The sequence below is a fragment of the Lasioglossum baleicum genome, chromosome 20, assembly GCF_051020765.1.
Source record: "Lasioglossum baleicum chromosome 20, iyLasBale1, whole genome shotgun sequence".
Lineage (NCBI taxonomy): Eukaryota > Metazoa > Arthropoda > Insecta > Hymenoptera > Halictidae > Lasioglossum > Lasioglossum baleicum.
Genome location: NC_134948.1, coordinates 5,122,771 through 5,149,848, shown reverse-complemented (window position 1 = coordinate 5,149,848; position 27,078 = coordinate 5,122,771). Strand labels below are relative to the sequence as shown.

Genomic DNA, 27,078 nt, shown 5'->3' with positions numbered 1-27,078 from the left:
CCTCCAATTACCGATCAAAGTACAAAAACTACCAAACCTGTTTTGTTTATGTAATCCTACACCAATGAACTTTGATACGGCGCTGCCCAAATCAATAAATATGTATACACGCGACACACGCGCCCAAGGGTATTCTCGTTACGAAGCAGAGCCAAGATTCGAAAACCACAGCTGTTACGGTATTGGAACCGTTCTCATTCATACACCGATATATGTATTACGTCCGATTCTCTTTTGCACATTTTACATCGATTCACGACGTTAATGCATTGTTGAAACGATAAAGAACCTCGATAACGAGGGGTGAAAAGTACTTACTGCAAAACCACTGCATCACTAAATACTCTGCTGATATACAACTTTACTGACGGTTTATCGATTTTCTTGCACTTTAATGTCCGGATTGATATACAACGGTGACGCAAGCGTTATGTTCTAATAACTGCGATAAATTCTAGACGCGCTGCGTCGTGTTTATGTATTGCCACGGAAACTGATTATAATTATATAGCTATCTACTCGCCGCTTCCATTCATTATGTCAACCTTCCGGAGATAACGGACTCCGGACGAATATGCATATTTTTGTACGCGCTGTTCAATTCCAACAACATATAACGAAACAACGCGTTCTGTATCTCGGTAAGGGAGTTTTCGCGGACGAGCCAGGTACGCGTCTGAAAAACCTGCTGAGGAGGGGCATGGGGAAAGTTTCTTCCGAAAATAGCGATTCGAAAATTCGTTGCTATCGACAAGTCTTTAACGACCGGGTCAAGGTTTCGACAATCGGTCTTCAGGAGGTATGCGCTTGGGAAAGAGAAAATTTCCGTGTCCGAAAATTCCTTCTTTCCCACGCTCGGAGTCCGCTACACCTCTACCTATATTTATTTTTAACGAAAACTTCTACAAATTGGTTCTCCACGAATCGAAGCGCGCTCGCTTTATCTCCGATTGAACGAGACTTGAGGAGCGCGCTGATTAGATCGCTAAATCGAGTTATAAACATATATACATGGTAAATAAAATGATTAAACGTTCCCAACAAATCGTGAAAATTTTTCGTTTATTGAATAAGGTGTTCGATCGGGTACAAAGTCATACAAAAGTGCTTACAAGCGAATAATTGTCTCATCACTTATTTTATTTGCCCTAGCTTGTTATCGTTAGCACCATTACCCAGAATATGCTTGGATTTACCTGCAAATTAAGGAAATTGTGCTATGCAAATGAATTTGGCTTTTTTGCTCTCGTGAATACTATCGGCACATAGCTTAGCGAGTTTACATTTACACAAATAGAATATTCACCGATCTTCGCGGTCTGCGTCAAATCGAATAGTTATTTTTTTTGTATATAAATTCCTACTGGTTATTTCTTTTTTTGTTAGTGAACTCTGACGCTCGCCAAGCAACGGGGTACTCCAATCGTTTGAAGAGGGGACAGCTCTTACGGTATCATTAATATGGTAATAGTTGAATAGCATTTCAATCAAATTATGCGAATATATGCATGATTAAAGTATCATTGCCCGATGCCTTCGAAATAATTCATTTTCGCAGACATTTATTTTTAGATGATGTATTTGAAAGTTAACGACGCCAGACAGATGGGAAACGCGGCTCTTATCGCTACATCACGAAAAGATTGATTACACAAGTTCTTATCTCACCTAATAGAAGCTACACTTATTCCCTGAAATCGTACGAGTCTCTACGGACACATGCAATATTTACATGTATTGTTGTAGTCTGTTTTTTTTACATTCAAGAAGATTTTTCATACTTACGCAGATCCGCAAGAATATCATCTCCTTTTGTAATTCTTTTTATTCTGTTGGTAGATTTTGCACCGAAGAAGCCGACGCCAATATCAAAGACTACCTAATCTAGAGCACCTTTGACACACACCCAGTATCAATTGGAGATTAGTATTTCCTCGTGTTATCGTTGGGTGAGCAACACGTTGGAAATGCGACGAGGTTCGGAATTCTTCACGGTCAAATTATCTATTGTTGCCGGGAGCAGGTGTCGTCAGATTTACATAATACCACAGCGAGGTTAATCTGAAAATTATAAAAACACTAACGAATTCAAATCGTCGATGACACGGCATAAATCCGCGATCAGTAAGGTTCAGAAGAAAAATGGAAATTCTCAAACCACCTGTTCATACTGTTCATAAACTTTCCGCGTTTGATCCGTCCTTATCGTCCTTTACAACTTCTTGTCCCCGTTCGTCCGCAGAGCCGCAGTTAATTTTTGTCCTGGTCACCTGGCTGTTAATCGGAGCTAGTCGCATACGAATAATCCATGCGAGTTCGCAGACTGCATTTCAGTCAACTGAGCTGTCGAACAGAATCGTATGCGTGATTAATTGTACATCGATGGAAAGGTAGCGGAGAAATGTAATTATTTGAAAAAATGCAGAAAGGAAACCGACATATAACGATGGCGAATGGTATGTTTTTTTTTCTCTTGCAGACAACGGTTTTGCTTTTTCTCCCGATCGCATCGCAGAAATGATAGTCTACTTCGTCTTGGTTTTGCGTTAACTTGCTAATCGAATTGCGTGCAACGTGAGAGCCTCGAGAATACACTTCGCTCGAAGAATTATGCAATCGTTCGGATGGGATCTGATTGTACCGAGAAAAATCGAATGCACTTCCATGTGCTTCCATTGAAATCGATTGGATAATGCTTCAATGAGATATCGTTAAGAAGCGATATTAACAGTTTGGTTAATAGCGGATGGATGGAACAATTAATCAGTTAGAACAATTATATCGAGACTCGACGACCAAAGAAACGATATATCTTCTATCAACCGACGAGGTAACTGGTTTACTGTCTTTTATTTTTTTGCATTTTTGTTCTGGTACTCCAGCATTGACGAGGATCTAAAGAAAATTAGGCAACGCTCGGACATGTTTGAGAAATAGCGGGACCATTAGATTATGAGAAGCTGCGAATGTCGTGTATGACCTTGCGTGAGTGTGTTTGGATTTCGATGACGCAAAACCCATACTATTGTAAGTAATTTCAGTTCGTAATCACCTGTTTCGAAGTTTCAGTAGACGCTTCCATGCCTCTCCTCTACTTCCAGTCATCATCATAATCATCATAATCATCACCATCTCATCTCATCATCATCATCATCATCATAATCATCATCATCCGCATCCGCATCCGCATCATCACCATCCGCATCCTCATCCTCATCATCAAACTCATCACCATTATTCATCATCAACATCCTCATCATCTCATCATCATATAATCGTCACTATCACTGCCACCACTACCATATATCATAAAGCATCATCATCATCATCATCATCATTATCATCATCACCTTCATTCATCGAATGAATGGCAACCTGTAGTAACTCACAAATACTTCCTTCCACTCTGTGCGATTCTAACTGTAGAACCACTCACACATTCTCCCTTCTCCCGATTGTCACTCGACAAAATGGGAATATAATAATTAACTAACACGATCGCTGTAAAAAACTGTTTTCCAACCAAGTGCCGAACACACAATTATCCTTCCAAACTATTTGTTGCAGTTGTCATGATAATCAGAGTCATTGATTCTAATGTGTTTCCCACGGCTTGGCTAATGAAAATGCAAAAGGTCGCCGGCAAAGAATGAAAGAAAATTTCCACGACATTGGAATTGGCATACATGTAGAAACGTCCACAAAGTATATGCACAACTACCAGGAATCTTTACATTTCGAAAGAAGCAGGTCTGTTCGTGAAAACTGCAATAAATAGCGCAAACTCTCACTGGAACCAATGAACCCCGATGTGAATGGTTCCGTTTGTTCGAACCACCCTGCGACAAGTCGCGGAACACTTGAGACTGTGTAAGACGTATGTGAGTGGTTGTTACAACAAGTGAAAGAAAGTTGCTTGACCGTGAATGTTGTTGATACCAAGTGAAAGATTTGTTTTGTAACGCATTCATCCAACACAGATGAAACACTAGCTAGAAGAAAACAGGAGTAAATAAACTGTTTTGTTCATGACTCGACCAATATCACGGTTGACGTTCGAGAACACTGTGTAACTTCGACAGAAGGTGAACCCTTGTTGACTATGAATAATTGACCAATGTTTTGTTCGGCAGGTACGCCTTTCTCGGCGTTTCTTACTCTGATATCGGTCGAGCCTAGAATATTTTACGGGTGGCCAACAAAGCGACCCGATGGAGGAGTTCAAAAAGTGTAAATAAACTAATTTCCAGTGTATCAGTTTTTAATCATTCTTGTAATGAACTTACGGTAATAAGAATCAATCTCTGCCACCTATCGAAATTAACATTCTCACAATGACAAAAAAGAATCGTGTACGTTTTTTTCTTTTCATTTTCTTATCGATCGTGATCACTCGGTATATCTCGTTTAAAACGCAATCCCGATATTTGTTACTTTTTAAATTTACAAATACGAAACTGTCTACACAACAGAAACTCATATGTTTTCATTTGAAACGTTCACGAACGACATTAATGCACCTTACGTATATATATGTACACACTTCGCGGATCGTATTCAAATCGTTTCGCAAGGCATTTTTTGAGCAACAATCATCTCTGAATCGCACGCGCGCTAAATCTCAATTGTCCCCGTGCAGAACTACTCCATTTGCAAAACTCTACACACATATACATATACAATTTGCTTCCATTTTGCTTCAATCTGACAGAAAATGCAATCGCACAAAAAACGAATACTATATATATATATAGAGATATATATATATATATAGAAATATATATATCGTTATTATCATTATTTTAACCGATACGTATGGAAATCTACGTATCGGTTAAAAGTGATTACAGATTAGTCGATATCGGCGAACGATTTGAAATGGATCAACCAGGCTATAATAATGAGCTAGAAACGGTTCTAATGTCTGTTAAAAGTTGTCTTAAACTACAGTCTTTGTATATCGGTTATCATTTACAGCAGGACGTCAATAAATAAACTCGACGCATTCTTCCCATCAATGTTCTCTTTACAGTATGTATAAACATTCTGAATCAATAAAGACATATATATATATACATATATGTATATATATATATATCTTTCTCAGGCATTCACTAAACGACTGTGTCCCATCCATAAAATATTACTTTTTTTTCACAATTAATTATCGCTCGGTTCACAATTATTATACTCGCTCATCATATATTTTTATATGTATATATATATGTATATATAAATATTATCAACACGTTGGTTTTCTGCTGTACTTCACTTCTTCGCAGTCAGATACATACATGCCCAGGTACATACACACACCGTTCATACACTCGCATGTGTGTGTGTATATATATATGTATATATAAATATATATATACATATATTATTAATTAATGTTCCCTACCATTTAAACAGCAAATCACTTCTCAATTAGGACTTTCATGCCTGTAGTTCTGAGACGACCATTAACAAATACATTCAACCGTCATACACGCATACATACACACGCAAAAAGAGAAAGAGAGAGAGAGACAGAACAAAAGAGAGGGAGAGAGACTCGTGTGGTAAAACAATCCAATCTATAAGGACTACGATACGATGCCTGTACAAGTTACGTGAAAGCAAGAAAACAATTTTCCTGGGTCATGAGAATTAAACGTTTCTGAAAATGATGGATGGGTGAACGGAGGTTTTCGGATGGTCCTTGAATATTCGAACTATTAATCATTTCCCGTCTCTTTTTCGTCCCCAGTGAAAACCATACTGGCGACAAAGTCTTCGACTGGAATATCCAAGAATCGCTCGGTTGTGCATAGTTCTCCCAGAGGTAAAAATTAAGATACAGTCTCGGTGATTACAAGTTGTGAAATGATAAGCATCATCGAATCGAAATTACCAATGAGATTTCTATGTAATAATGGAGAATGCTCAGAACGTGTGACTGGATGCGTCTCTTCCGGCAAGATTTCGTTTCCCATTCCTTCCACGGTTTGTATATCTTTTTTTTTTTTTTGAAGCAACACGTAAAACACGAAGAGTTTATAGTTTGAAATACTTTTTCACCTAGAGCAACTTGAATACGTTTCGTGTGCTTTCTTATATTGTTTTTTTCTCTCTCAGCTGCGACTATACAAGGTATTGCGATCATCGACAAACCATGACTCTTTGAGCACGAAGAATGGTACCGCTATCCTTCGTCGTGGGAGAAATTTATCTCGTTAACATTCAGATACCGGAGTCATCGAAAATGGAATAAGAAGAAAAATGTCGAACTGCAAAATGCCACGATTCACATTCAACCGATCGATATAAGATCCATGGACGCATCGTCTCGAATTGCATTTATCATACTCAATTGCAAAACGCATCTGCATGTACTCGTATATATACATACATACATTCATACATGTTCTACATGTACAAATATACGTATTTGTATACACATTTATAGAAAAGAACACGTATGCTTTTCTCGTTACCATTCGAACGCGAGATTTCTCTAGTAGTCAATGACATTCGAAATTCCGGGTAGCTGCGATCAATCTGTACACACACCTGGCGTTCTCGTTCACACACACTCGCGTCCTCACCCCATACATTCTGCAACTGTGACCGACTCTCTGCCCATGCTCCCTACCTATGTAGAACGACCCTGTCGAATTTGAAATTTCAACAAATATCGGACAGCACAGGTAGAAGAAGGGACGAATACAAACGATCGTTGCTCTCACTCTTGTGATCTTAAAAATTTCGCAGCCGCTGCCAGAGCCGGCTTGGTTAAAATGAACGCGGAGCGCTGCTCTTAAAAAAAAAAACAAAGAAAAGAAGAAGAAGACAAAGAAGAAGAGGAAAAAGTGATCTCACGCACGACGACTCGAAGAAACGAGTGAACCGGATCGGTGAATTTCTCAATTACACATTAAACACACGGCACGTAACTTTAAATAAAACTCGTCAGCACACGTATGTACTCGTTGCTACACATAACTCGTTCTTATTCTTCATTGACACATGCACATTCATCATCATCATCATTATCATCATCATCATCATAATCTATCTATCTATATATCTGCGTCTATATATATATATATATTCCGTAATACATAGACGTATATATAAATATATAAATTATACATTCATATAATCATCAAGCATCATCCTCATCATCATTATCATCACCACCAACATAAACATCTCAGTACATAATTTATTATCTCTCGAGTTGGTTAGACCGCACGCTTGAAAATGAGATCATACAATTCTAGTATGCACAGAGTTCAGATGATCGAAGCTATCCGTTCCCTAAACACGCGCGTCCGCATCTATGGTTCCTCACAGCGAGAAGAAAGGGTATCGTGTGTGGTGTGTGTGTATGTTTGTGTATGTGCAATGTTAACATCTGTTTTTCTATTTGCTCAGGCGAAGCCTGGTATCTTCAGACAGGTGAACAAGCCAGAGATGTATATATATATGTAAGAAGAAAAATACGTACGGTGTGTCTGTGCACGTATGTGTGTTTGTGTGGTGTGCAAAAGATAAAAATGAAAGGGTAATCAATCCTATCTAATTAATCGTAAACGTGATCTCGTATGAAATATTGTTTATCGGATATGAACAAACAGAACAAGTATTCTAATCGATCTTTTTCTTGTAGATGTATACACGTATATATGTGACAGGGTCAGTCACGAGAAACGGAACAGCTGAGTGACTCTGTCGGAATCTGGAGAAATATGTTCGAGACAGAAGCTACAGGGTGAACGAAAATTCCCAAGGTTATTCGAAGGTCACGAAACAGTGTCACAGCTAGGGTCGAGACATCCTGTTCCAGCTCCAATTTCGACAGAGGTCAAATTAGATGTTCGGTTTGCCGCGACTTGGAGGGACTGTGGATACAGGTTCTGCATTCCAAGTTCGTCCTTTAGCAGACCAAATTCAGTCCGTTGCAAATGATTCTACTCGAATAAAATATACTACATAAACGAGAAAAAAGATTATGTTGAATGACAATTTTATTCTAAATTTTCTCTGATTTTGTGTTACTTCACACTTAACAAATGTTTCTCTCGGAGAAATAACTTTGTATGGGAACAGTGTTCGTTCGAGTAACTTAAGAAAACAAATTTGTAGAAAAACTTGAGTAGCAAAACGGTGAACAAGATCTGCAAAAGAGTTAACTGAAAGTGCGAGACTTGTATAACTGAACCAGTGCCTCTATTGACAGAGGGTTGGGAGGGACCAGGATATATTGTCGTGTGTACGTGGTCGCCGTCATAGTCGCATAGTTGCGTGTTTGTCGTTGTCCGGTTTACAACTGATATAATTTGTACCTACTAGAAACTGTAAAAGAGGCGTGCGACAGACAGACAGATCCTCTACTCTCCCGAGGCGGCCTAAAGGCGGTTGTGTAGTGGTAGTAGCAGTAAACGCGTGTCAGGATCAAAGGAACGGATTCGCCGGTTTCTTCCTGCTGGCCGTGAGTGGGGGAAGGGGGGCCCGATGGCATCGTGATCGACACACGCGCACCAGCATCGTCATCATCATCGTGTCATCATTGTGTCATCGTCGTGTCGCGGCGCAGGCTTCTTACTCGTACTTGAGAAAGTTATTCGACTTCTGCTCGCGCTGCCCGGGATGATTCTGCCAAGCACCTTGGGACGCGTTCGGGTTATTCGGGCCTGGACCACCTGTTCCGGGATTGCCTGTATTACCATCACCGCCACCCTGATTCATCCAACTGAGAAAGCCAGAGTTGCCACTGTTACCAATGCTGTTGTTTCCGGAGGGTTGTTGACCAGGTGGGCCAGGCTGGTTCGAATATCCCTGATCGTTTCCGGGCGTCTGCAGGTTACCGATCAGGCCCCAAGATGCTTGGTTCAGCGCGGCGACCAGAGCTGGATTCACCGGCAACGCGGACAGATTCAGCCCGGCCATCGCCAACGAATTGGACATACTGCCGCCACCGCCGCCACCATTGTTCTGCCCGGTGATGCCCAACGCCTGGAGATTCGGCATGTCCAGGTTACCGCGGTTCCCTGGATTGTTCCATCCGTTTGGGCCCATATTGTTACCTGAGTGGCCGACGTATCTCGCCACCTGGTAGTTACCCTGCACGTTATTCTCGGCGGGGCCGGGCGCGCCTCGGCGCATGTTCGAGTTCACTTGATTATTGAAATTCTTATTGTTCCCCTCGGACTTTGGCGCGGCGTTCGACACGTGCACCGAAACCCCCTTTATTATGTGATCCTCGCCGCACAGGGACTGCGCTACCTCCGGATCTAAGAAAGTAACAAACGAAAATGCACGGAATGGTTTCGGGATGAACACGTCCGTCACTTCGCCGTATTTGGAGAAATAGTCGCGCAGATCGTCAGCGGTTAGGTCTTCTGTACAGCGTCCCACGAATACCTTGCAGGGTACTTGCTGAATCATTCCCTCCTACGCACAAACGCACAATCAATCAATCATGTACAACAGATTTTCACATTGAGGTTTTTTTTGTTTTGAGTTTTTTCATTTTGCTTTTTTTTTGTTCTTTTTTTTCTTTGCTTTAATTTGTTCAGTAAAACTTGCGTACAGTGCACATTATACTCTTGTTACGTGTACGATCGTTTGCGAGGCTACCGATTCACATTGTAAAAGAGAAACGAAAAAGGAGACCAGTCTTGTTCATTGTTCAGCCTGTGAACCGGTGAAAGATCGTGACGATCGACTTTGTAGCTTATCGTCACCTTCTGAATGATTTTAGTTTTATTTTTTTTTTACGCAAGTCCAATAACATACAATGACGTCTGTAACGATTTACGACGTATTTGCAAAAGTAATTATGTTGACAAGGCTAACAGGCTAAATGCTAGTTACGTATTTGTTAAGTATTGTTAAGAGCGTCAACTGTTCGGTCAACGGCTCAAAATAGATTCTACCGTGGGAAACAGAGAAGGACTGTAATCTGCACTAACGTCAAGTTTTATAGAAAATTCTTGAATACGCATTGATCTAACTATTCGATTACGGAAAAAAGGTTTCTCGGTTGGTCAATTTACACTTGAACTCAGTGAATGCATATGTATACATATGAGTGACGCATATGTATACATATGAAACAACACTTAAGCACTATGGCCTCTTTAAATCCATGCACAAAATCTGTACAATATCCTTTCTCTTTATATTCGATGTAATCTCATGCTATATATTACATTATCTTAAATTGAATAAGCACAATAGTTGATAAAATGTAGACAGTTATTCGAGGCTATCTATAATTTCAGACATTACTTGGTTTCTTTTTTTTTTAATATATGCATAATATGCTATATTTTATAACAGAGATATATCACGAGTCAATGGGAATATACTTCATCTACCTCTCTAGTCCGAATCAACCCGTAAATATGTATACATTTATATTATTATCGAACGTAACAATACTTTCGATCAAGAAGTACCGAGAAAGAGACAGAAAGAGAAAGAGAGAGCATGAATGGACCAAGAAATTTTTGGTCTGTGGGCGCAGGCAGAAATATAATACAATTCGTTTGGCTGTTACAGCAATGCCAAGCTTAACAGTTAAGTCACGATCGAAGAACGCGACTATCACGCACAGCGTATATCCAGCAAGACTGAAATTTCCCGTCGACCGTATGTTTCCGCGATTATGTACAAATTGTGTGAACGTTCCCGGAGGGGAGGGGGGAACCGAAAACGTAGAAAAATCTAGAAAAATTCAGATACAAATATCGGGCAGTCTATTCCCATCGAGCCGTGACAGGTTTATTTACGGATAGTAACAAGACTCATCAGTATCTTGACGTGTCCGAGACGTGGTGATCCCTCGACGGACGGTGTTTGTAATAACGATCGTAATAGTTCTCTTTAGCCGGGTATCTTGCAGTGTCCGCGAACCTGGCCTCCACTTCCTTACCGTCCGGCGGGTATCTGGCTTCCACTTCTCGGTTATCAACCGCATATCTACCGTCCGGTTCCCTACCATCGACCGCGTATCTTCTGTCGATTTCACGATTGTCCACAGGATATCTACAATCGGCCTCTCTACCGTCAGTCGGTATCCGATTGTCGGCGTGCCTGGTGTCCGGGTATCGTACGTCCAACGGGTACCGACAGTCCGCAGCGACGTAACGACCATCCCCCTCATAATAATTACGATCGTAACCGTAATTGTATCTAGCCTTCTCGGTATAGTCAGGATTCTCCATGACCGGATAGACGGCGGCACGTCCTTCGTAGTTTGGGTATCTTGGGTATTCGGCGTCAGACGGGTAACTTGGCGGCGGGTTCGCCGGCGCACCACCTGCCGCATGCGGCTGGGGTTGCGGCGGCTGCTGCTGCTGTTGTTGTTGCTGCTGCTGTTGTTGTTGTTGTTGTTGTTGCTGCTGCTGCTGCTGCTGCACCATGTAATTCCGTGTGTCGTACCCGGGATCCTCGTACGACGGGTAATTCGGTTTCTCGTACGCGTTGTAATTCTGCCCCTCGTACTTGTACTTATTGTTATCGTCGTATGGATAGTTGGCCGGGTACGACGGGTAGTGAGTCGTTTTATAATCATACTCCGAGTCATACCTAGGTGGGTTAGCCGGCTCGGACGTATTTAAGTTGATATAAGGTTTCGCCACAGGTACCCGTCGACTATTCGGCGTATGAACCGGTATAGGCCGGTAGCATTCATTGTGTTTGCTCGTATCATACTGACGAGCCATCATTAAGCCATCAATATTCTGCAACCAGATACACCAGCCCTCGACAATCACATACAATTTTTATATCTATATCATTTGGTATTTTTTTTTTTTTTTTTTTTGATACACACATATACGCACGCACTCTCGCACATCGTAGACATACTTCTCCAGGATTCACCTGGTTGTTCTTTCATTGTGTCATTTCACATACCAGACATGTACGCGCGGTGGAACAACGAGTCGCCTTCATTGTTTTCCGTTACTTTCGGACACGACGAAAAGTTTACGCGCGGAAGTTTTACACTGGTCGCGAGACCTGTAACGCAACAGTTATCATCATCGATCTTCTTCTCTTTTGATCGCTGTCACTCGATCGGTCGGTACCGTGTAATTTCTGCGCGAAAAGTTTTCCCTCGCATCTCCAACTGTATAACGGAAACGATCAAGACGATCGGTGCTGTTTACCCATCCTGTATACACAAGACTGTTCAACTGCACACGGTAAATATTTCAAAGGATCGTTTTACAAGAGAAAATAAAACGATCGCCGGGCTCGTTCTCAAATTTTCATCGTTTCAAAATCCTGCCGACAGTTCTCTGCAGGAGCGGAGACTTCGAACCGCTAACAATTCGAGAACGATCTTATTTTACGTTGCAGAATCGTCCCTTGAGATGTTTACCGTGCGCCCGCTTCTGCAGCCTGTATATTTGTTTATAATATTATAAGTTTCCTTCCTTCTGTCGACATATCATTCTAACCGACAGCGTGTGAGCCTAACCTCGTTCGAATTACCCGATTGAGAGACACGGCACAGTTTTCTTCATTCACGGACCCGTACACTATTCCATCTCATACTTGACGCTACAAGAGGTAAAGCTTTCGTTCGTGGAACCGATATATTCGTTAGCCCGCGGGAGACTTTACGTGTTTGTAAACGTTTACTCATTTCCTCTCCGACACCGGTACGTTCTAAATGATCGTCCACGAAAATTCCAATCACGATTCTTATTACCCGTTCCGATTCTCGCAAAATTCAGAGCTCGCTTCTCGACTAATGACAATTCGTATACTGCGCGCGTTTCACACCGTTTTTTTTCGTTTCTCCGTTCTTTCTTTCTTTCTTCGAAATTGCACACACCGTCACGCAAACCATACCCATTACAATGTTCGTCGTCCCGGAATGAAGGATACACATTTAGCAGTATACTCGAAATATATGTTTGCTGGCCTCGAAACTCACTCCCATTATTAGTTACATGCTGTTCTTTTCGTTTTGTTTTTTTTTTTTTTGGATAACAAGAAATTGCTCTAATTTCTCTAAAATCTGTTTCAGAGTTAGTGACGCGACGATATATACGTTCGGCTGGACACCTCAAGCAACCTAACACTCGGATACGTAACTCATATGCATAGTCATATTACATTAAATTTCCACGGAAATTCGCAACGTAACCGGGACCCGAATCTATTCAACACCTCGTTGCATGCTTCTCGAGTTGCCATTGAAGCTCTCTCACGTGTGAACTGGGTATGTATTCCATAAATCATTCGTTTCCTATTCTCAAATCTGACAGTGGTACTCTCATAGCATACTTAAAAAATTCCACACGATTTAATGACACAACCACACCATGTTATTTACAAGATCACGCAGACACACACTTTCTTTTGGGGATACCTGTACTCATTCTGCATCATACGAAACACTCATATAAAACATTCACGCACATTTATATCACTTGTTCATTATAAATTTACCACTTAAGAGTGACTACACATTCATCTATTTATACCACAATATATACGTTCTCAAGAAATATTTCAAATGATGTTTCAGAGATTTATAAGCGGAAATTAATTGTCGTCTCGTCTTGTGCAATGATTCAAAATCGAAAAGGAATTTCGAAAGCAAAGTATTATTCACGTTTGTGCCATAGTCAGACTTCTCGATTGTTCTTTTTTCTTTCTTATAATTCGCGCTATATAGTTTATAATTCGACTAGTATCCTATCGCATGCACTCCTAGATCTGTACACAACCGTGTAATAAATCTACGGAAGCAACAACCTTAAATAATTAGTAATACGATAGAAAAAACTACGATAACAATAAAATGAGCAGATTGTATTTACAGGGTTACGAATGTGCAGAACATTTTTTTTACACAGGGTATATTAGCTCGATTGCACGTCCATTCGATTGATCGAAGATGAAATAAATTATTGCTCGCTAAAGGTGTATAACAGTTGTGTGATCGATTTATCCTAGCAGAAGCAGTTGTGTACAGGTCTACGATTTGCATATACATGTATATATAGATATGTATATATTTTAATACACACATGTATATATATACATATATCTCAGTATTATTAAACGATTGTTAAGTACTTAAGCACTTTGAAACTACTTCTAGATATCTGAAGGAACAACAAACGTTTGGTATTGAACATATCGATGCTCTTACCTTACTGTTGGGAACCTTGACGTCACACCATCTACCATCAATCATATGTCGTTGCGCGAGACATCTCAATTGGGACTCATAACTTCCGAATCTAATAAATCCAAATCCTTTGCTTTGTCCAGATTTTGCATCTTTCTTAACCTAAATTAATATTTTGAACTAATTAGTGATACATATACTTATACATAGATAGATATATGCATTCTATATACATATATATGTACAAAGAGACATATGTTTTTATGACTTTAAAAGAGAAACTTGCCTGAGCCATCAGTACTTCTCCGAACGTTTCGAAATATTCACGCAAGTTCTGCTCGGTAGTTTTCCATGGCAAACCAAGTACGATCAAGTCTGTGCAACGCAACTTTGTTTCCATTCTTTTAGTCTTAGCTGTGGAATTTTCCAAATTGTCATCAGATTTACGTTTGTTCTCTGAAAAGATATAAGTGTTCATGTCTACTAACTTTTTTTTTTCATTTACTAGAACCTCTTCGAAAATTTGAGTCTTACACGAAATTCTCTATGTATAGATCATATATATTCGATATACAGAAACGAAACGTAACGTATAAAAATAATAATAATAAAAAAAGAGAGGAATACGGAAATCCAGTACAAATAATTATTACTCGAAAAAGTATAATTAAAAAAAAAATTAATTTATGTATCAGAGTGTAAGTGTACGCGCGTGTGTGTATGTGTGTACGTGTGCGTGTTTATCTGCAGCATATTCATATACGTATATAACATATAGATTGGTTTAGTCGTATTAATCATTCAACTTCACAGCTATTTATACGTATGTAAGTTTGCATATTTAGATGCATATATATATGTATATATATATATATATATGTGTACGTATAGTACATATATGTATATGTATGTTATGCACGTATATGTACGTATAAATATATAGTATGTATATATATATATATATGTATGTATGTATATAAATATATATATAAATATATATATAAATATATACACATAAATGTATATATATATATATTATTTTAGCTGAACCAAAAGCATTATAACACAAACTTATTTGTAACCTGTGTCTATTTATTATTGGTGTTAATATATTTGATGTAACATTAACATGTGCTTATGTTAATATCATTTACTCGAAAAAAAAAATAAATACTCTCGAACAATAGCAAAATCGTGTTCCAATGGAAACATAATTTCGCATCTCACACACACAAATGAAACAAATAGACAAAAATTATTCGCAGGACAATACACCCAAAGATTAATTGTTATGAACACAAACACATGTACTGGACTTCTAAAAGATAGTCACTAGATCGTTTAAGACCAATTATCCGTACTGACGTAAATAAGATGTTCCGATAAAGAAAAACTAGAATCTCTCCAACATCCTGTTTAGAGTCGAGTATTATAACCGAAAGCCGTTTTCCCGACCGAATCGATGACGCTATAAATCTTAATGCATTCTTCTTCACACCCACCTTAGAAACATAAAATCTAAAATTTGGATAGAACTACTGGCAAGTGAGCATCCGTTGGAACAATTTCAGCGAATTTAATACACAATAAAAATTTCTGAAGCCCAATTTCACGAGAAAAATTGTTTAAAATCGAATTGCTTGGGAACACAGAACGATGGAGAGAGGTAAATTTACGAGAGACGCCACACAGTTGGGTATCGAAATGCAAAAAAAAATTAGAATTCTTCAACGTTATCGGAACCGTAAAAAAAAGAATTCAAATTTGTCGAGCAGTGCAATTATGCTCGAACGCTTTTTGCCAGATGTAGTAAAAAAAAAACACGGTAGTTGGTCTTATCGTAGCGTTAGTATTTGGGGGTCGAGAATGAGAGCAAGAGAGAGAGAGAGATAGCGTGAGAAGGGGAGAGGGGTGGGCGAACGAGAGAAAGAGAGACAGAGATAGCGAATGAGGATAGTATGGATTTGTCGTGAAATAAGCACCTTTTGGAAAGACACAAAAGTAAACCGCCTTGCCCCATCCATTTTCAGGCGGATGAAGACGTCCATCAACGAGACGGATGCCACGCATCGTCCGTGATTCGGGATTGCGGTATTTCAGTCCGCACGTTCCGGGAAACTGGGCGGTCACGGTGGTCAATAAGAGCGTGCTATCATCCTCGGTTGGTAGTTCTATCGGCTCGTCGCCCTCGTCCTCGGCAACCTGGATGTACGACGACATTTTCTCTTCGAAGCGCACGGTCTGGTTCGTTTCCCGATGAAAGAAGAATTAAAAATCTCTACAACACAACAAACACACACGCTCTCTCGATCTTCTCGCAGCCAGTCACGCAACACCGCACCTCTTTCTCTTCGGCCAGCGAGCAGTGCTGCCAATCGCACGCGTTCTCAAACCACTTTTCAACCTCTTCCAATACGTCTCTCTCCCAGGAAAATCACGACGCGACTTCCGCCCGAGAAATCATTTTACCGAAACCGACGTCAATCTAATCGGTTCTCGACTCGAACGGGTTCCGATTAAATTCGAAATTTTTTTTTAAACAAATTCAACAAATCGCAACCATCAGAACTCCCCGTTTCGTTATTATTTACCGGAGATAAACGGCTAATACTATGCTCAAACGAACCACTCGTTCGTAAGACTGAAGGACTTTTCCAGTCGATTATCTTGCAAAAATGTCTCTGATATTGTTTGAAGAAATTAAAAAGAATTTCTGACGGAATTATACGTTCAATTTCGGACGAATTAATCGGCTAGCATGATGGCGACCGGTGAATTATAAGAACGCAAAAAGCGATAGATTTTTTAACAAGAAAAATCACTTTTACCGTCAAATTATTATTGTTAATGTATTAATAATATGTTGTTTATTGTTCATATATTTCGAAATGTAAATCAATATTTCGTTCCAGCGCTAGGGGATTTTTTAAATCCGTGTAAAAGTCCCTAGCGCTTGTCGGAGCGCCACGTTACCGTAAAATGTCGAACTACTTATGGCGCTAAAAAGAATCGATTTGAAAAGAAAAACCAATATTTTTGTCAAAAATATATTTCGTCATTAAAGTAGAATTCGTGTTACATTTACATTCAGTGAGAGGTTCGGAAATAAAATTGCTGTCATATTAAATATTCTGCTGTGCTTGGATCATTTCTATAGATTACGAAGAAACAAAGTTGGAATGCGGACAATACACAGCCTAAGAAGTTTGGGATTTGTATAAAACGATCGTCAAGAAGGCAACCATATGCGAACCATTGAGAAGAGACTACCAATGAAGCCATGATAATGGGAAACGGTAAACTTTCTGTGTTCTTCATCCTTATTACATGTGCCTGAAAAACATTTTATACGATTAGCCCTTGTGGATTGTTATGCCGATAGAATGATGATCTTGCCAACTTACCATCATCATTAAAGGGGATGCAAAGAAAAATACTGTGACTGTGCAGCTCAGAAACCCAACGTACTTTGCAGCTAGCAACTTGTCTTGCTCGTAGAAACTATAAAAATACACAACTCCGAGGAAACAAGTAGCCATTATCATTTCTCTAACAATTTTCAATTTCTTTACACTATACAAGATGTACACGTAAACGTACGATGCTTGAAGCACAGCCCCAAAAATATTTACTAACAATATGAAATGGTCTTCGATAAGCATGCCGTACCTCATCCATAAAAGACATCTGAAACATATTGCATGGTATATATTAATTCATATATGCGTGGAACAGATCAATATGGTTGTAAAAGTGAACACTTACGACGTGTAACATGTTATAAACGCCAAAGGCGAACTATTTCCTGTTGAACCGTTTTTAACAACTTTTCTGCACACCAGGCTAAAACATCGAAAATTTTACAGCTTTGGATTAGAATGTCCACCTAATTGTAATAATCATTGGGCAGCTAGTCTTGTAACGCCTTCAATGTAAACAAAACACGTACACAGCGAATGTTTGAACAATTATTTGACAAATCGAATATGGAAACAAGTTATTTTTTGACTTACACGCCGGCTAGGAATTGTAAAATCGTGCAAATCGAGGCTGTTGTAGCCAATGCGTCTTTAATCCCCGTCGAAATCATGATTCAAATTGCACATATCAGTACCACGTATCAACATCCGTGATCCAGATTCACAAACTTGTTATCAAGCTTCTGCGTCCAAATCTAGTTTTATAATGAAAGACGAAATCCATGGTCAATAATATGTTCCAATATGTTCTCACACAAATCGAAACAGAACACGAAATTATCGTTTACCCACGATGTGCGATCGACGTTCGATTCCACGCGAATTTTTGCCCGGTTTTTCAACATGGTTTTCACAATAAAAGACATGATATTTTTTACTGTATTCGATTTGATTCCAAAGAATAATTACTATAAAATACGTCAGGAGTGTATCTATCAATTTCAGCCCTTCGTTACGAATGATTCTAAATAAATAGTGTATTTATTTTTTGCTTGCCAATTCTTCGAAGTAAATAATATATGTATTGGAAATGTATAAATAAGAAACCAACTAAATATGCGCGTGAAACGTTTATTGCGTTAGTAGGAGCTCAATTTCGGCTTATCGTACTCGCAGAGTTCATAACCTTTTCTGGAGAAAGGATCGAGATCGAGGAGAAGACATGAGGCTCAAAATTCATCTGTTCGTCGGTTCCTTAAACAGGACTCTTAATTTTTATAATTTAAAGTATTATTCGCGAACAACCAACTCGAGCAATAAGGCTGATCAAGATTTAGAGAATTGGAAGGAACAGCTTCATAGTACGATGCAAATTATTCCGAATTTCATCTCTGCGACCGAAGAACAGTCTTTGATTGAAGAAGTTGATCCCTACATGAAAAGACTTCGATACGAGGAATCACATTGGGATGATGTCGGTATTTTACATTCCCGTTAAGCTTCGATAATATTTTATTCGAGCGTCGTTTCATTGTAGGCGATACATGCTTACAGAGAAACAGAGAGGAAGGACTGGAACGAGAATAACACAAAAATAATAAACAGGATTCGTGAGACAGCTTTTCCCAAAGAGTTGAGTCAGCTGTCTTTGATACATGTTTTGGATTTAGCAGCCAAAGGATGGATCAAGCCTCACGTCGACAGTGTTAGAGTATGCAATTAACATATATGTAGTTTAATGTATGTAAATGATATGTAAAGCTCAATGATTTCTCTTATCCTCTAGTTTTGTGGAGAAATAATTGCTGGTTTGAGTTTGTTAAGCGATAGCGTAATGAGACTGACAATGGTTGGATACGAGACAACGCATAAGGATGACTTTTTGTTGCCGCAAAGATCTCTGTATATAATGAGGTATAACAACTTGCTTGTTAAGAAAACACATAATTTCTCTGTATTAAAAATGATTATTTTATAGTGGTGTAGCCAGGTACAACTACAACCATGAGATCCTGAAAAATGAAGAATCGTATTTCGAAGGACAGCATATACCAAAAGTTAGACGTATTTCAATAATATGCAGATGTCAACCGAACGGCAACAGTTAATGCTCTCAATGTACATCATTTGTAATTTTCGCTGTACATAAATGCAATAGGAGTATAATTATTTCTGGGAATTTTCTATAGTTTTATTGTGGTGGCAAACATTTAGACAAAATCTCCATATAATTCTTTAGGACTTTAGGAAAAGAGGAATGCAAGTTAATGTCAACAGGTATCGTTAGATGGTGCTGCTAATAAATTTCAGGATTTTACCATCAACGACATGGTTACCAACATAGGACGGACTGTCGGTAAATTTGGCTAATAGTTTGAGCGTTTTGCCGCTATAAGAAACGGCGCTGCACGGACGTTCGGAAGATTATGGGGAAAGCGGTAAGAATTATTTGCCCTTGGAAAGGTGAGTCCAAGTCAAAGCAGCCACAGAGAATTTTGCTGACTGGGTGTTCTCTCGCTATGACTAGCACAACCTGTATTTTTTCCAGGTATTTTGTCCGCGGCGTTCTAAGGCCGATTGATAACGTAACGATGGCATTCGGTGTATTTGCAGGTGCGAGCCGAGTTTCTCGGACCCGCGGGAATCGTAACCAGCAGGTGCATTGTTGGATTGTATACGCGCCGGCGTACGACGATGTCCTGACGTAACGACGTTACGTCAGAACGTGGCTCCGGCACGCAAGAGGGATAGTACGCGTGGGTGTGTTGGCAAAGGACGTGGAAGAGGGGTGAAGAGGATGCCGAAGAGAGGGTAGAACGTCAATAGGAGAATCTTTTACGCGCTGGGTGGGAGAATCGATGGCAAAGAGGGGCGGGCATAGGGGTTGCTTGTGGACGGAGGTGGGTTGGAATCAGGGCTGTAACAATGGTTTTGCGCTCTAAACCGATCAGCCGCAGTGCCACCAACAACTGTTGAATGTTAAATGGCTGGTTTTCCTCGCCAGAAATTTTCCTCCGCGATCGATTTCCGGAATAGCCGATCATGTTTCCTGGTGTAGAGTAACAAAAGCAACCCGAGTACCACGCAGCTAGGAATCGGTACCTTTCATAAGACTCGAATGAAATCGAACTCGCTGCGTTTCGTTTGGATTCGCTCGTCAGGGAGTTAGGGTCCCATGAAACCTCCCCTTTGCCGGAGAACTTTCCAAATCCTCGGTTCTCGTGCTTTCAGTTCAAGGGGTAGGTTACAACGGCCTGTACACCGTAACGACCTTTGTCTCGTTTTTACGAGGCCGTGGCCTCTTATCAGGCAACGTTCTCCCTTCGGTTTTCCATCCCCTCGTCCTCTTTACGACTACAGTACTGTCGGGAACGACGGTAACGGCGAGCCGCGCCGCGCCGGGGGGCGAAAGTGGTCAGGACAGGGCGCAGGACGTGTTCCATTCCGTTCGCATAGTTCTAGGAGTGCTCAACTCGCGAGTCTCCGGAACCGAATAATTTAATGCAAAAGCTACAATTATCACGCTGAAATCTATCGATCGACGATTCCCGGACAACGCTTCCTGGCTCTCTCTCCCTCTCTCTTTCTCTCGCTCTCTCGAATCAACAGCCCCCCCCCCCAATGTTATTCCGCTAGCTGGAGGAATCGAAGACCTTCGTAGGGAACTTTAGCTAATAGCTTTAGGCTTACGGGGCCGAGTCTCCGGAAGACTTAGAAGAGGACACACGATCGGTCGTTGGAGAATTTATCGAGAGTTATCGTTTCGAGATTCCTAGTATCGGCGGTGTTGGGAGATACAGGCTATTTTGAATATCAATCCCCTGGAAAGCGGAAGCTCTAATCCCCCGCTTACGCGACGCTGTTTATCATTGTTCCCATTCCGTTTGAATCGCGTCGCGTCCTCTTCGGGTCGGCATAATGGCGCAGAGGCTCTTCCTGTTGTATCTGGTATCTGGTATCGGAGCCGAGGGCTCGCGACTTCCGAGCTTACGGGCCGGATCAAAACAAGTCCTGTCCATTCAACCAACCCAGAAAGCTCGACACGGTCTAGATAGACACGTATCTAGATAGCACGTCTGCGTACACCATTGAGCCGTGGGGCCGAGGGGGTGGTTCTCGAAGTCACGATGCGGCAGGGGTGGCTCTTTCAGCGGGGATAAGCTGTCCTCGTTGCGGGGGCGGCGCTCAGGGCCGTATCTTTCTCGGGCTCGCCCGGAGGCGGTTGAAATCTTAAGGATCTTCCGGAATATCTCTTCGACAGACCCTTACGAATCGATCTTTACAGAGTTCATCGTTGGAAACTTTCGTTGTGATTCAAGACCATCGATGTTCAGGGGATGCTCGCGGAAGCCGCGGATTCGAACGGGATTGAATTAACGGATGGACGAGAGAGGATCGATCGATGCTGCGGGAAACGATCACCGCGAACCGCAACTGGTGGCTACACAACGCGCGTCCTCTTCTATTTTCCCTCGGAGCGAGCCCAACGCCCAAGGCCGATGTATTTTAAAGTTTGATCGTCGATTATCCGCTAAACTGGATCCTTACGTAAGCGAACACGGCCGGCGACGGTCAACCCTGAAGAGTCACGTCGATCGCCTGATGGCGGAGCATCGTCGAGGTCGAAGGGAGGACGCTGCGGAGTCAGCTGGCATCGGTTTCAACGACCGACGCGAACGGTCCCGTTTTGCGTCACCGTTTGAGTACGCTCGACGAATTTTCTCGGGAACCGGGTACCTTTTCGCATCGTACAGCACCAAGTTTTAATGGCCTAGGTGGGGGAAGCGTGGCACGGGATCAGCGACGTATCATCTGGAGGGGCTGTGACGGGGGTGCTAGCGATGGGATCGATCGAACCACCCCAGCGACTAAAGGTGGGATCTCCTTGGCGTGCAGCGTTTTGCTTCGTCACTTAGGAGCAGCCACGTTTAGGAGATCCCACCTTAAGGTAGGACCCGCTAGATAGCTAGATAGATCGTTGACAAGTTTTCTTACGGGCCTAGGACGAAACTAGGGTCCCCTTTCCTCCTCCATCTCGCTCACGCAACTTCAGCCGCCGCCAAAGTACTTTCTACTATTCATTCAGAGTCTGCACGCGGGTTAGAACATAACTGAAGCTCTGTGATGGGGGTTGAGCGGTTGGTCTAGTTCCCTTCTAGTTTAGTTTCTCTAGGAACTCGGCAAAACACGGTCTCCGAGTACTTCCGGTTCGCGGTCGATTTGTTTGTAAGAAGGGTGAACCGGCGTTCGGTTCGAATCCATCGGTGTCTCGCGTTCAGAGCGTGTCGGTGGGGGTTGGAGCGGCAACGGGAGGGGTTGGTTCCGGTGGTAGTGGGGCGGGGTTGATGGTGGGGTTGGCGCTAGGGGTGGATAAGGCGGATAGAGAAGGAGAGAGAGAGGCGAGACAGCGTAACCCCACGGCACCCGTGTGTGTCGCACTAAAATGTGACTCTGGCCAGCAGCACCGGGAGCCGTGTGTGTCGAGCGAACGAGCGAGAGAGCGCGCGCGAGAGAGAACGAGTTGAGCGAGTGAGAGAGAGAGAGAGAGAGAGAATCGTATGTGTCGGAATTTTCGTTAGTTTCGAGCGCGGCTACGAGCTGGTCCGGGCGCGTAGAACGACGGTGAAACGAAAGGCTGAGGAACAAAAGGCGAGACAGCCGGCTTGGAGTGTCTGAAGAAGAAGAAGAAGAAGAAGAAGCAGAAGAAGGAAGAAGCTTTGGCCTGGGAGCCGGGGAGCTAGAGGGGCGCGGACAGCGGGCAGTGGATCGTGGAAACGCGACCAGGAAACAGAGTGAAACGGCCAGCTCGTGAACGGGCTGCGTACTACCCTAACCGGTAGTCGAGGACTATTCGTCGTTGCAGCCTAACCAGGTTCCAGGGACGCTCTAGTCAGCCAGCTAGATCCCGCTGGATAACGGAGGATTATACAGCGTACCTCGGGCGAAGAGAGCGCGGAGACCAGCATGGAGATATCATGCGAATCTGGAATTTAATCGGGAGACAACTACGGTGGATATAGGTGGGCTAACCGGTGCACGCGTTGTTCTGTGTCCTCCGTCTTCGTTGTCGTCGTCGTCCTCGTCGTCGTCATCGTCATCATCCTCTGCCTGGGAGGAGGACGAGCCTGGTCGGCTCGATGACCGGCCGGGAGTAGTTTAGTAACGTTTCGCACCGTGAACTGTGATTCTTTGTGGGAGCCGGGATACGGAGGAGGATCCGCCAGAACACCGCCGGCTGCTAAACAGGTAAGTTTTCTCGTTGCCATCTTACCTCGGGGCTGAGGCTTCACACGGTCTCCGGCCCGGGGCCATAGTACTTTCACCGGCGCGCCGATCCCCTGTTTGCCTATCGATGTTTCGGAGGGAACCGACCACCCGGAATTCTCTGCACGCCTACGCGTCACCGAAATATCCTGGAAATAGCATCTATCCATGCGCCCATAAGTCTATTACATATTAATCGAACCACTGTTACTCGATGTACGAATCTTATCTTACGGCCTTCAGGAAACGTCCTGCTTCTAGCGAGAGTTAAACGAACAGGTTTGGTATCGCTACACGTCGGGTTAGAACAGTTTGCAGCCCGAGTCAGTCCATAGTCTGCGAACCAGCTCGGTTTAGGTGTCCAAACTCTTCCGGATAAATGTTCGGTATTCGACACGACGATTCTTGATTCTTCAGGTTCTCTCTTAAACTCCTTCCCGAAACAGCCAGATCCACCAAGATCTTCTCCATTCTAGACACCGGTTGATGCCTCGAATGCCAGCTGACTTCGCAGCTGGTAGTAACGTTCCCTTGGTTGACAGAGAATCAAGGATAACACGAACGACCAGATCACGTTGGATTAGATTCGACGAGTTAGATTCGATTAGTCCGTTCGATCGTCGTTCGTCTCGATTGTTCATTACGCTCGGCAGATATGTCGGGGAAAGAAGTTACCCGGAACAAAATGAACCCCGTACCCGTCAAATAAGTCTAGCTGCGCCGCAGAGGTTGCCAGCTAGATTGTGAGAAACTGTAATAGAAGGTTCACTTCTCTCCGCTCTTTCTGCGGACTGGCTCTCTCCCTTTCAATGAATTCGGCGAGATGAAAGCCGCGCTCTCCTTCTCCGACGACGCCGTCACCGTCGCTTGGAAATTCATTTCGCGGCACTGTCCGACTCGTTCGATGGCCATTTTAAGTGTACGAGGTATTATATGATTTTATAAAAAAATCATTGGCAATGAAGTTATTCTAGATCGGAATAAATGTTTCACTTTCAAGTTTAGACAGCTCCCCGACTGCAAAGAGTTAACCGAAACGGAATTTCCAAGCGTAAATAATTGCGACAAACGCTGTTGTAAAAAATATAAAATCACAGCGAGGACTGGAAGCCAGAAAAATGGCAGATAAAATGTTTTTATATTCCAAGAATGGGAACATTTGTACGATCGAAAAATAGGCGGAGGAGAAAATCGATCTCCTCATCCGGAAAAATTCCCCATAATGTGGTTATCCAGGGGGGAGGGTGGCACATCCGAAACCATTCGATCCCCGAGGCTTCTTCCCATTATCTCCGCTGCCTTTTCCGGAGAAAAGTTTCAGCCCCCGTTGCAATATGTTCGGCGTTACCTCGCAACGCGTAATGGCTGTTGTTGGGGTGATTTATGTCGGCCAGCATGGTCGCGTGAAACCGTTGTTCCACCATGGTCGACCGGTTTCCGATCTCGGTCGAGTCCCTGCAAATCGCTCGCCCCTGGCTCAAAAATCTCCTTCGGCCTCCGAGAACTCGAGAAAATCGACACGGAGACGCGCGGAGATAAAAACGGTTTATCGGGGAAACCGGTCGCGAGCAATGTCTCCTTTTTCTCCGATCGGAAAACTGCGGACGGCAGGACTTATCCGGTTTCAAGGTATTATTCGAAACAGGCGAAAGGATTAACGAACGACGTCCGATCGGTGGTGTCTTGTTCTACTTGGAAGCAGTACATAGTAGGTTTCTCTTCGATAATCTTTCGACTTCGATCGAGCGACAAATGGTTTATTTCTATAGTCTGTAATGTGCATTATACGATTGCAATAAATCTCGAATAGAGAAATGAATCGGCAGTATAGGAATCAGGTTCCACGCTGCGACGTGATGTGTGCATGTTTCTCCGTCGCGTTTAACAGAATTATCGGAATCTCGACCGCGACGTGGATTGTCTTGGGAAGTTCTACGCGCGACAAGCGGAGACGCGATGCATATCGCGGGGTTTTGTGGGATCCGGTGAACAGAGCATCTCTGACGTAACGATGCTCTCAACGAGGCCCCAAATGAAGTCGGATCTCTCGAAGGCGGACGGGTTGATTCGATTAGACTGTGTATTCCCGACTAGCGACTCCTGACAGTGACATTAAATGGCCTACGAGCATCGAGGCCGCGCATCGTATCGTATTTCCGTGACCGATCGACCAAACGGTTCAGCTACTCGTCGTAAACACGAAGGAAGGACCGCTCGGAACGACGATCGCAAACAGACACGATAAAACCTGTCCGGGACACGCGACAATCGTAATATTTCCCTCGGAACCACGCGATCCGAAGCGTTACGACTTTCTCGTCTGCCGTTTCCACGAGATTTACGCTCGTTTTCCTCTTCTCTCCACGGGCCCTTATTAGGAGCACTCACGACGTCCAATATTCTTCGCTTCTAATCAAATTTCAACACCGAAATTTTCTATTCAAGTCGAAGGGTCGAAGTTGTCGTTGTTTGGATATTATGCTCCGAGTATGTTATCCGATTAGAGCATTTCTTCCATTCCATTTCCCGGCAGGAAATCACCGGGCCGACTAATGAGAGGCGATTAATCGGATCTGGTCGATTCGGTTTGAAAACACGAGGGTCGATCGTGCGCCCCATGCCGAGCGACAGGCTGGGTCTTGCAGCTGGTCGCGTATTTATGGAAAAAAAAAACGATCGAGATTCCCGTCGATACGCGTGTTATGGATCCCCGAGCGTTTTCTCGTTAAACATCCCGCCGCGCCGTCCCCTGGTAAACTGACGGCCAAAAGTATTTCGCAGGATTATCCGAGGATTATCGTCGTTTCATAAACACCGGGAATCAGCGTCGAACGGAGCATCGTTTCGATGATGAACAAATGCGTTGAAAATCGTTTTTGCAGAGAATCTCATAATTGACAGTCGCGCGAACTTCGCTTCAGCGACAATAATTATTGCTGTACTGGTGTCAGTGCCGGATTAAGCCCCGTAGCTGAAGTAGCAAATGCTACGGGCCCCGCGTGCGGTTGGGCAGGTTGTGACCCGCACATAAACGGGCGAGGGCGCCTGTCGATGCCAGTGGGCACAGATATTTTTGCCAAAAAATGAAATGGTCATTCATTGTGTTTGTTTAAAAAGTGTGCACTACATTTGCACAGAAGCGGCCCTGATACAAAGCCTAGGGCCCCATGATAACATTTGCTACGGGCCCCCCGCTGGCTTAATCCGGCACTGACTGGTGTTGAAGTATTCGGATGATTAGCAACTTAT

At 42.6% G+C, this 27,078-nt stretch overlaps 5 protein-coding genes across 9 annotated transcripts in view; 3 read left to right on the top strand and 2 right to left on the bottom strand.

Moving 5' to 3' along the window:
• Positions 1–389: 389 nt before the first annotated feature.
• LOC143218975 (uncharacterized) lies at positions 390–6,821 on the top strand. Its single transcript, XM_076444676.1, has 5 exons — positions 390–1,014; positions 1,387–1,464; positions 1,573–2,403; positions 2,480–3,027; positions 3,568–6,821. Exons 1-2 carry the CDS (start codon positions 575–577, stop codon positions 1,394–1,396), a joined length of 450 nt encoding a protein of 149 aa, XP_076300791.1. The 5' UTR covers positions 390–574; the 3' UTR covers positions 1,397–1,464; positions 1,573–2,403; positions 2,480–3,027; positions 3,568–6,821.
• On the bottom strand, positions 1,046–16,533 carry Tbph (TAR DNA-binding protein-43 homolog). Of its 4 annotated transcripts, XR_013011207.1 has the most exons (7): positions 16,129–16,529; positions 14,433–14,602; positions 14,168–14,308; positions 8,766–9,438; positions 3,053–8,687; positions 2,162–2,343; positions 1,046–2,061 (listed from the first exon to the last, which is right to left on the bottom strand). XR_013011207.1 is itself a non-coding variant. In XM_076444650.1 (4 exons), exons 1-4 carry the CDS (start codon positions 16,364–16,366, stop codon positions 10,800–10,802), a joined length of 1,443 nt encoding a protein of 480 aa, XP_076300765.1. In that variant the 5' UTR covers positions 16,367–16,533; the 3' UTR covers positions 10,160–10,799. The 4 variants fall into 4 exon arrangements, 2 of the variants coding, with proteins under 2 accessions (XP_076300765.1, XP_076300763.1); XR_013011206.1 differs by having other exon boundaries at positions 3,053–9,438; XM_076444650.1 differs by lacking the exons at positions 1,046–2,061; positions 2,162–2,343; positions 3,053–8,687; positions 8,766–9,438 and adding an exon at positions 10,160–11,735 and having other exon boundaries at positions 14,433–14,560; positions 16,129–16,533.
• Positions 16,534–17,165: 632 nt separating this feature from the next.
• Positions 17,166–18,397, bottom strand: Slv (sugar transporter SWEET1). The gene is made up of 4 exons (XM_076444156.1): positions 18,160–18,397; positions 17,912–17,989; positions 17,551–17,833; positions 17,166–17,479 (listed from the first exon to the last, which is right to left on the bottom strand). Exons 1-4 carry the CDS (start codon positions 18,234–18,236, stop codon positions 17,264–17,266), a joined length of 654 nt encoding a protein of 217 aa, XP_076300271.1. The 5' UTR covers positions 18,237–18,397; the 3' UTR covers positions 17,166–17,263.
• Positions 18,398–18,556: 159 nt separating this feature from the next.
• Positions 18,557–22,796, top strand: LOC143218745 (alpha-ketoglutarate-dependent dioxygenase alkB homolog 7, mitochondrial). The gene is made up of 4 exons (XM_076444155.1): positions 18,557–19,039; positions 19,103–19,276; positions 19,352–19,479; positions 19,544–22,796. Exons 1-4 carry the CDS (start codon positions 18,788–18,790, stop codon positions 19,671–19,673), a joined length of 684 nt encoding a protein of 227 aa, XP_076300270.1. The 5' UTR covers positions 18,557–18,787; the 3' UTR covers positions 19,674–22,796.
• A 627-nt stretch (positions 22,797–23,423) lies between these two features.
• LOC143218737 (solute carrier family 7 member 14) overlaps positions 23,424–27,078 on the top strand; it is a 99,401-nt gene continuing 95,746 nt past the window's right edge. For both annotated transcript variants that reach the window (XM_076444141.1, XM_076444140.1), the window contains exon 1: positions 23,424–23,811. The gene's annotated coding sequence lies outside the window, so the exon portion shown is untranslated. The remainder of the gene's footprint in view (positions 23,812–27,078) is intronic.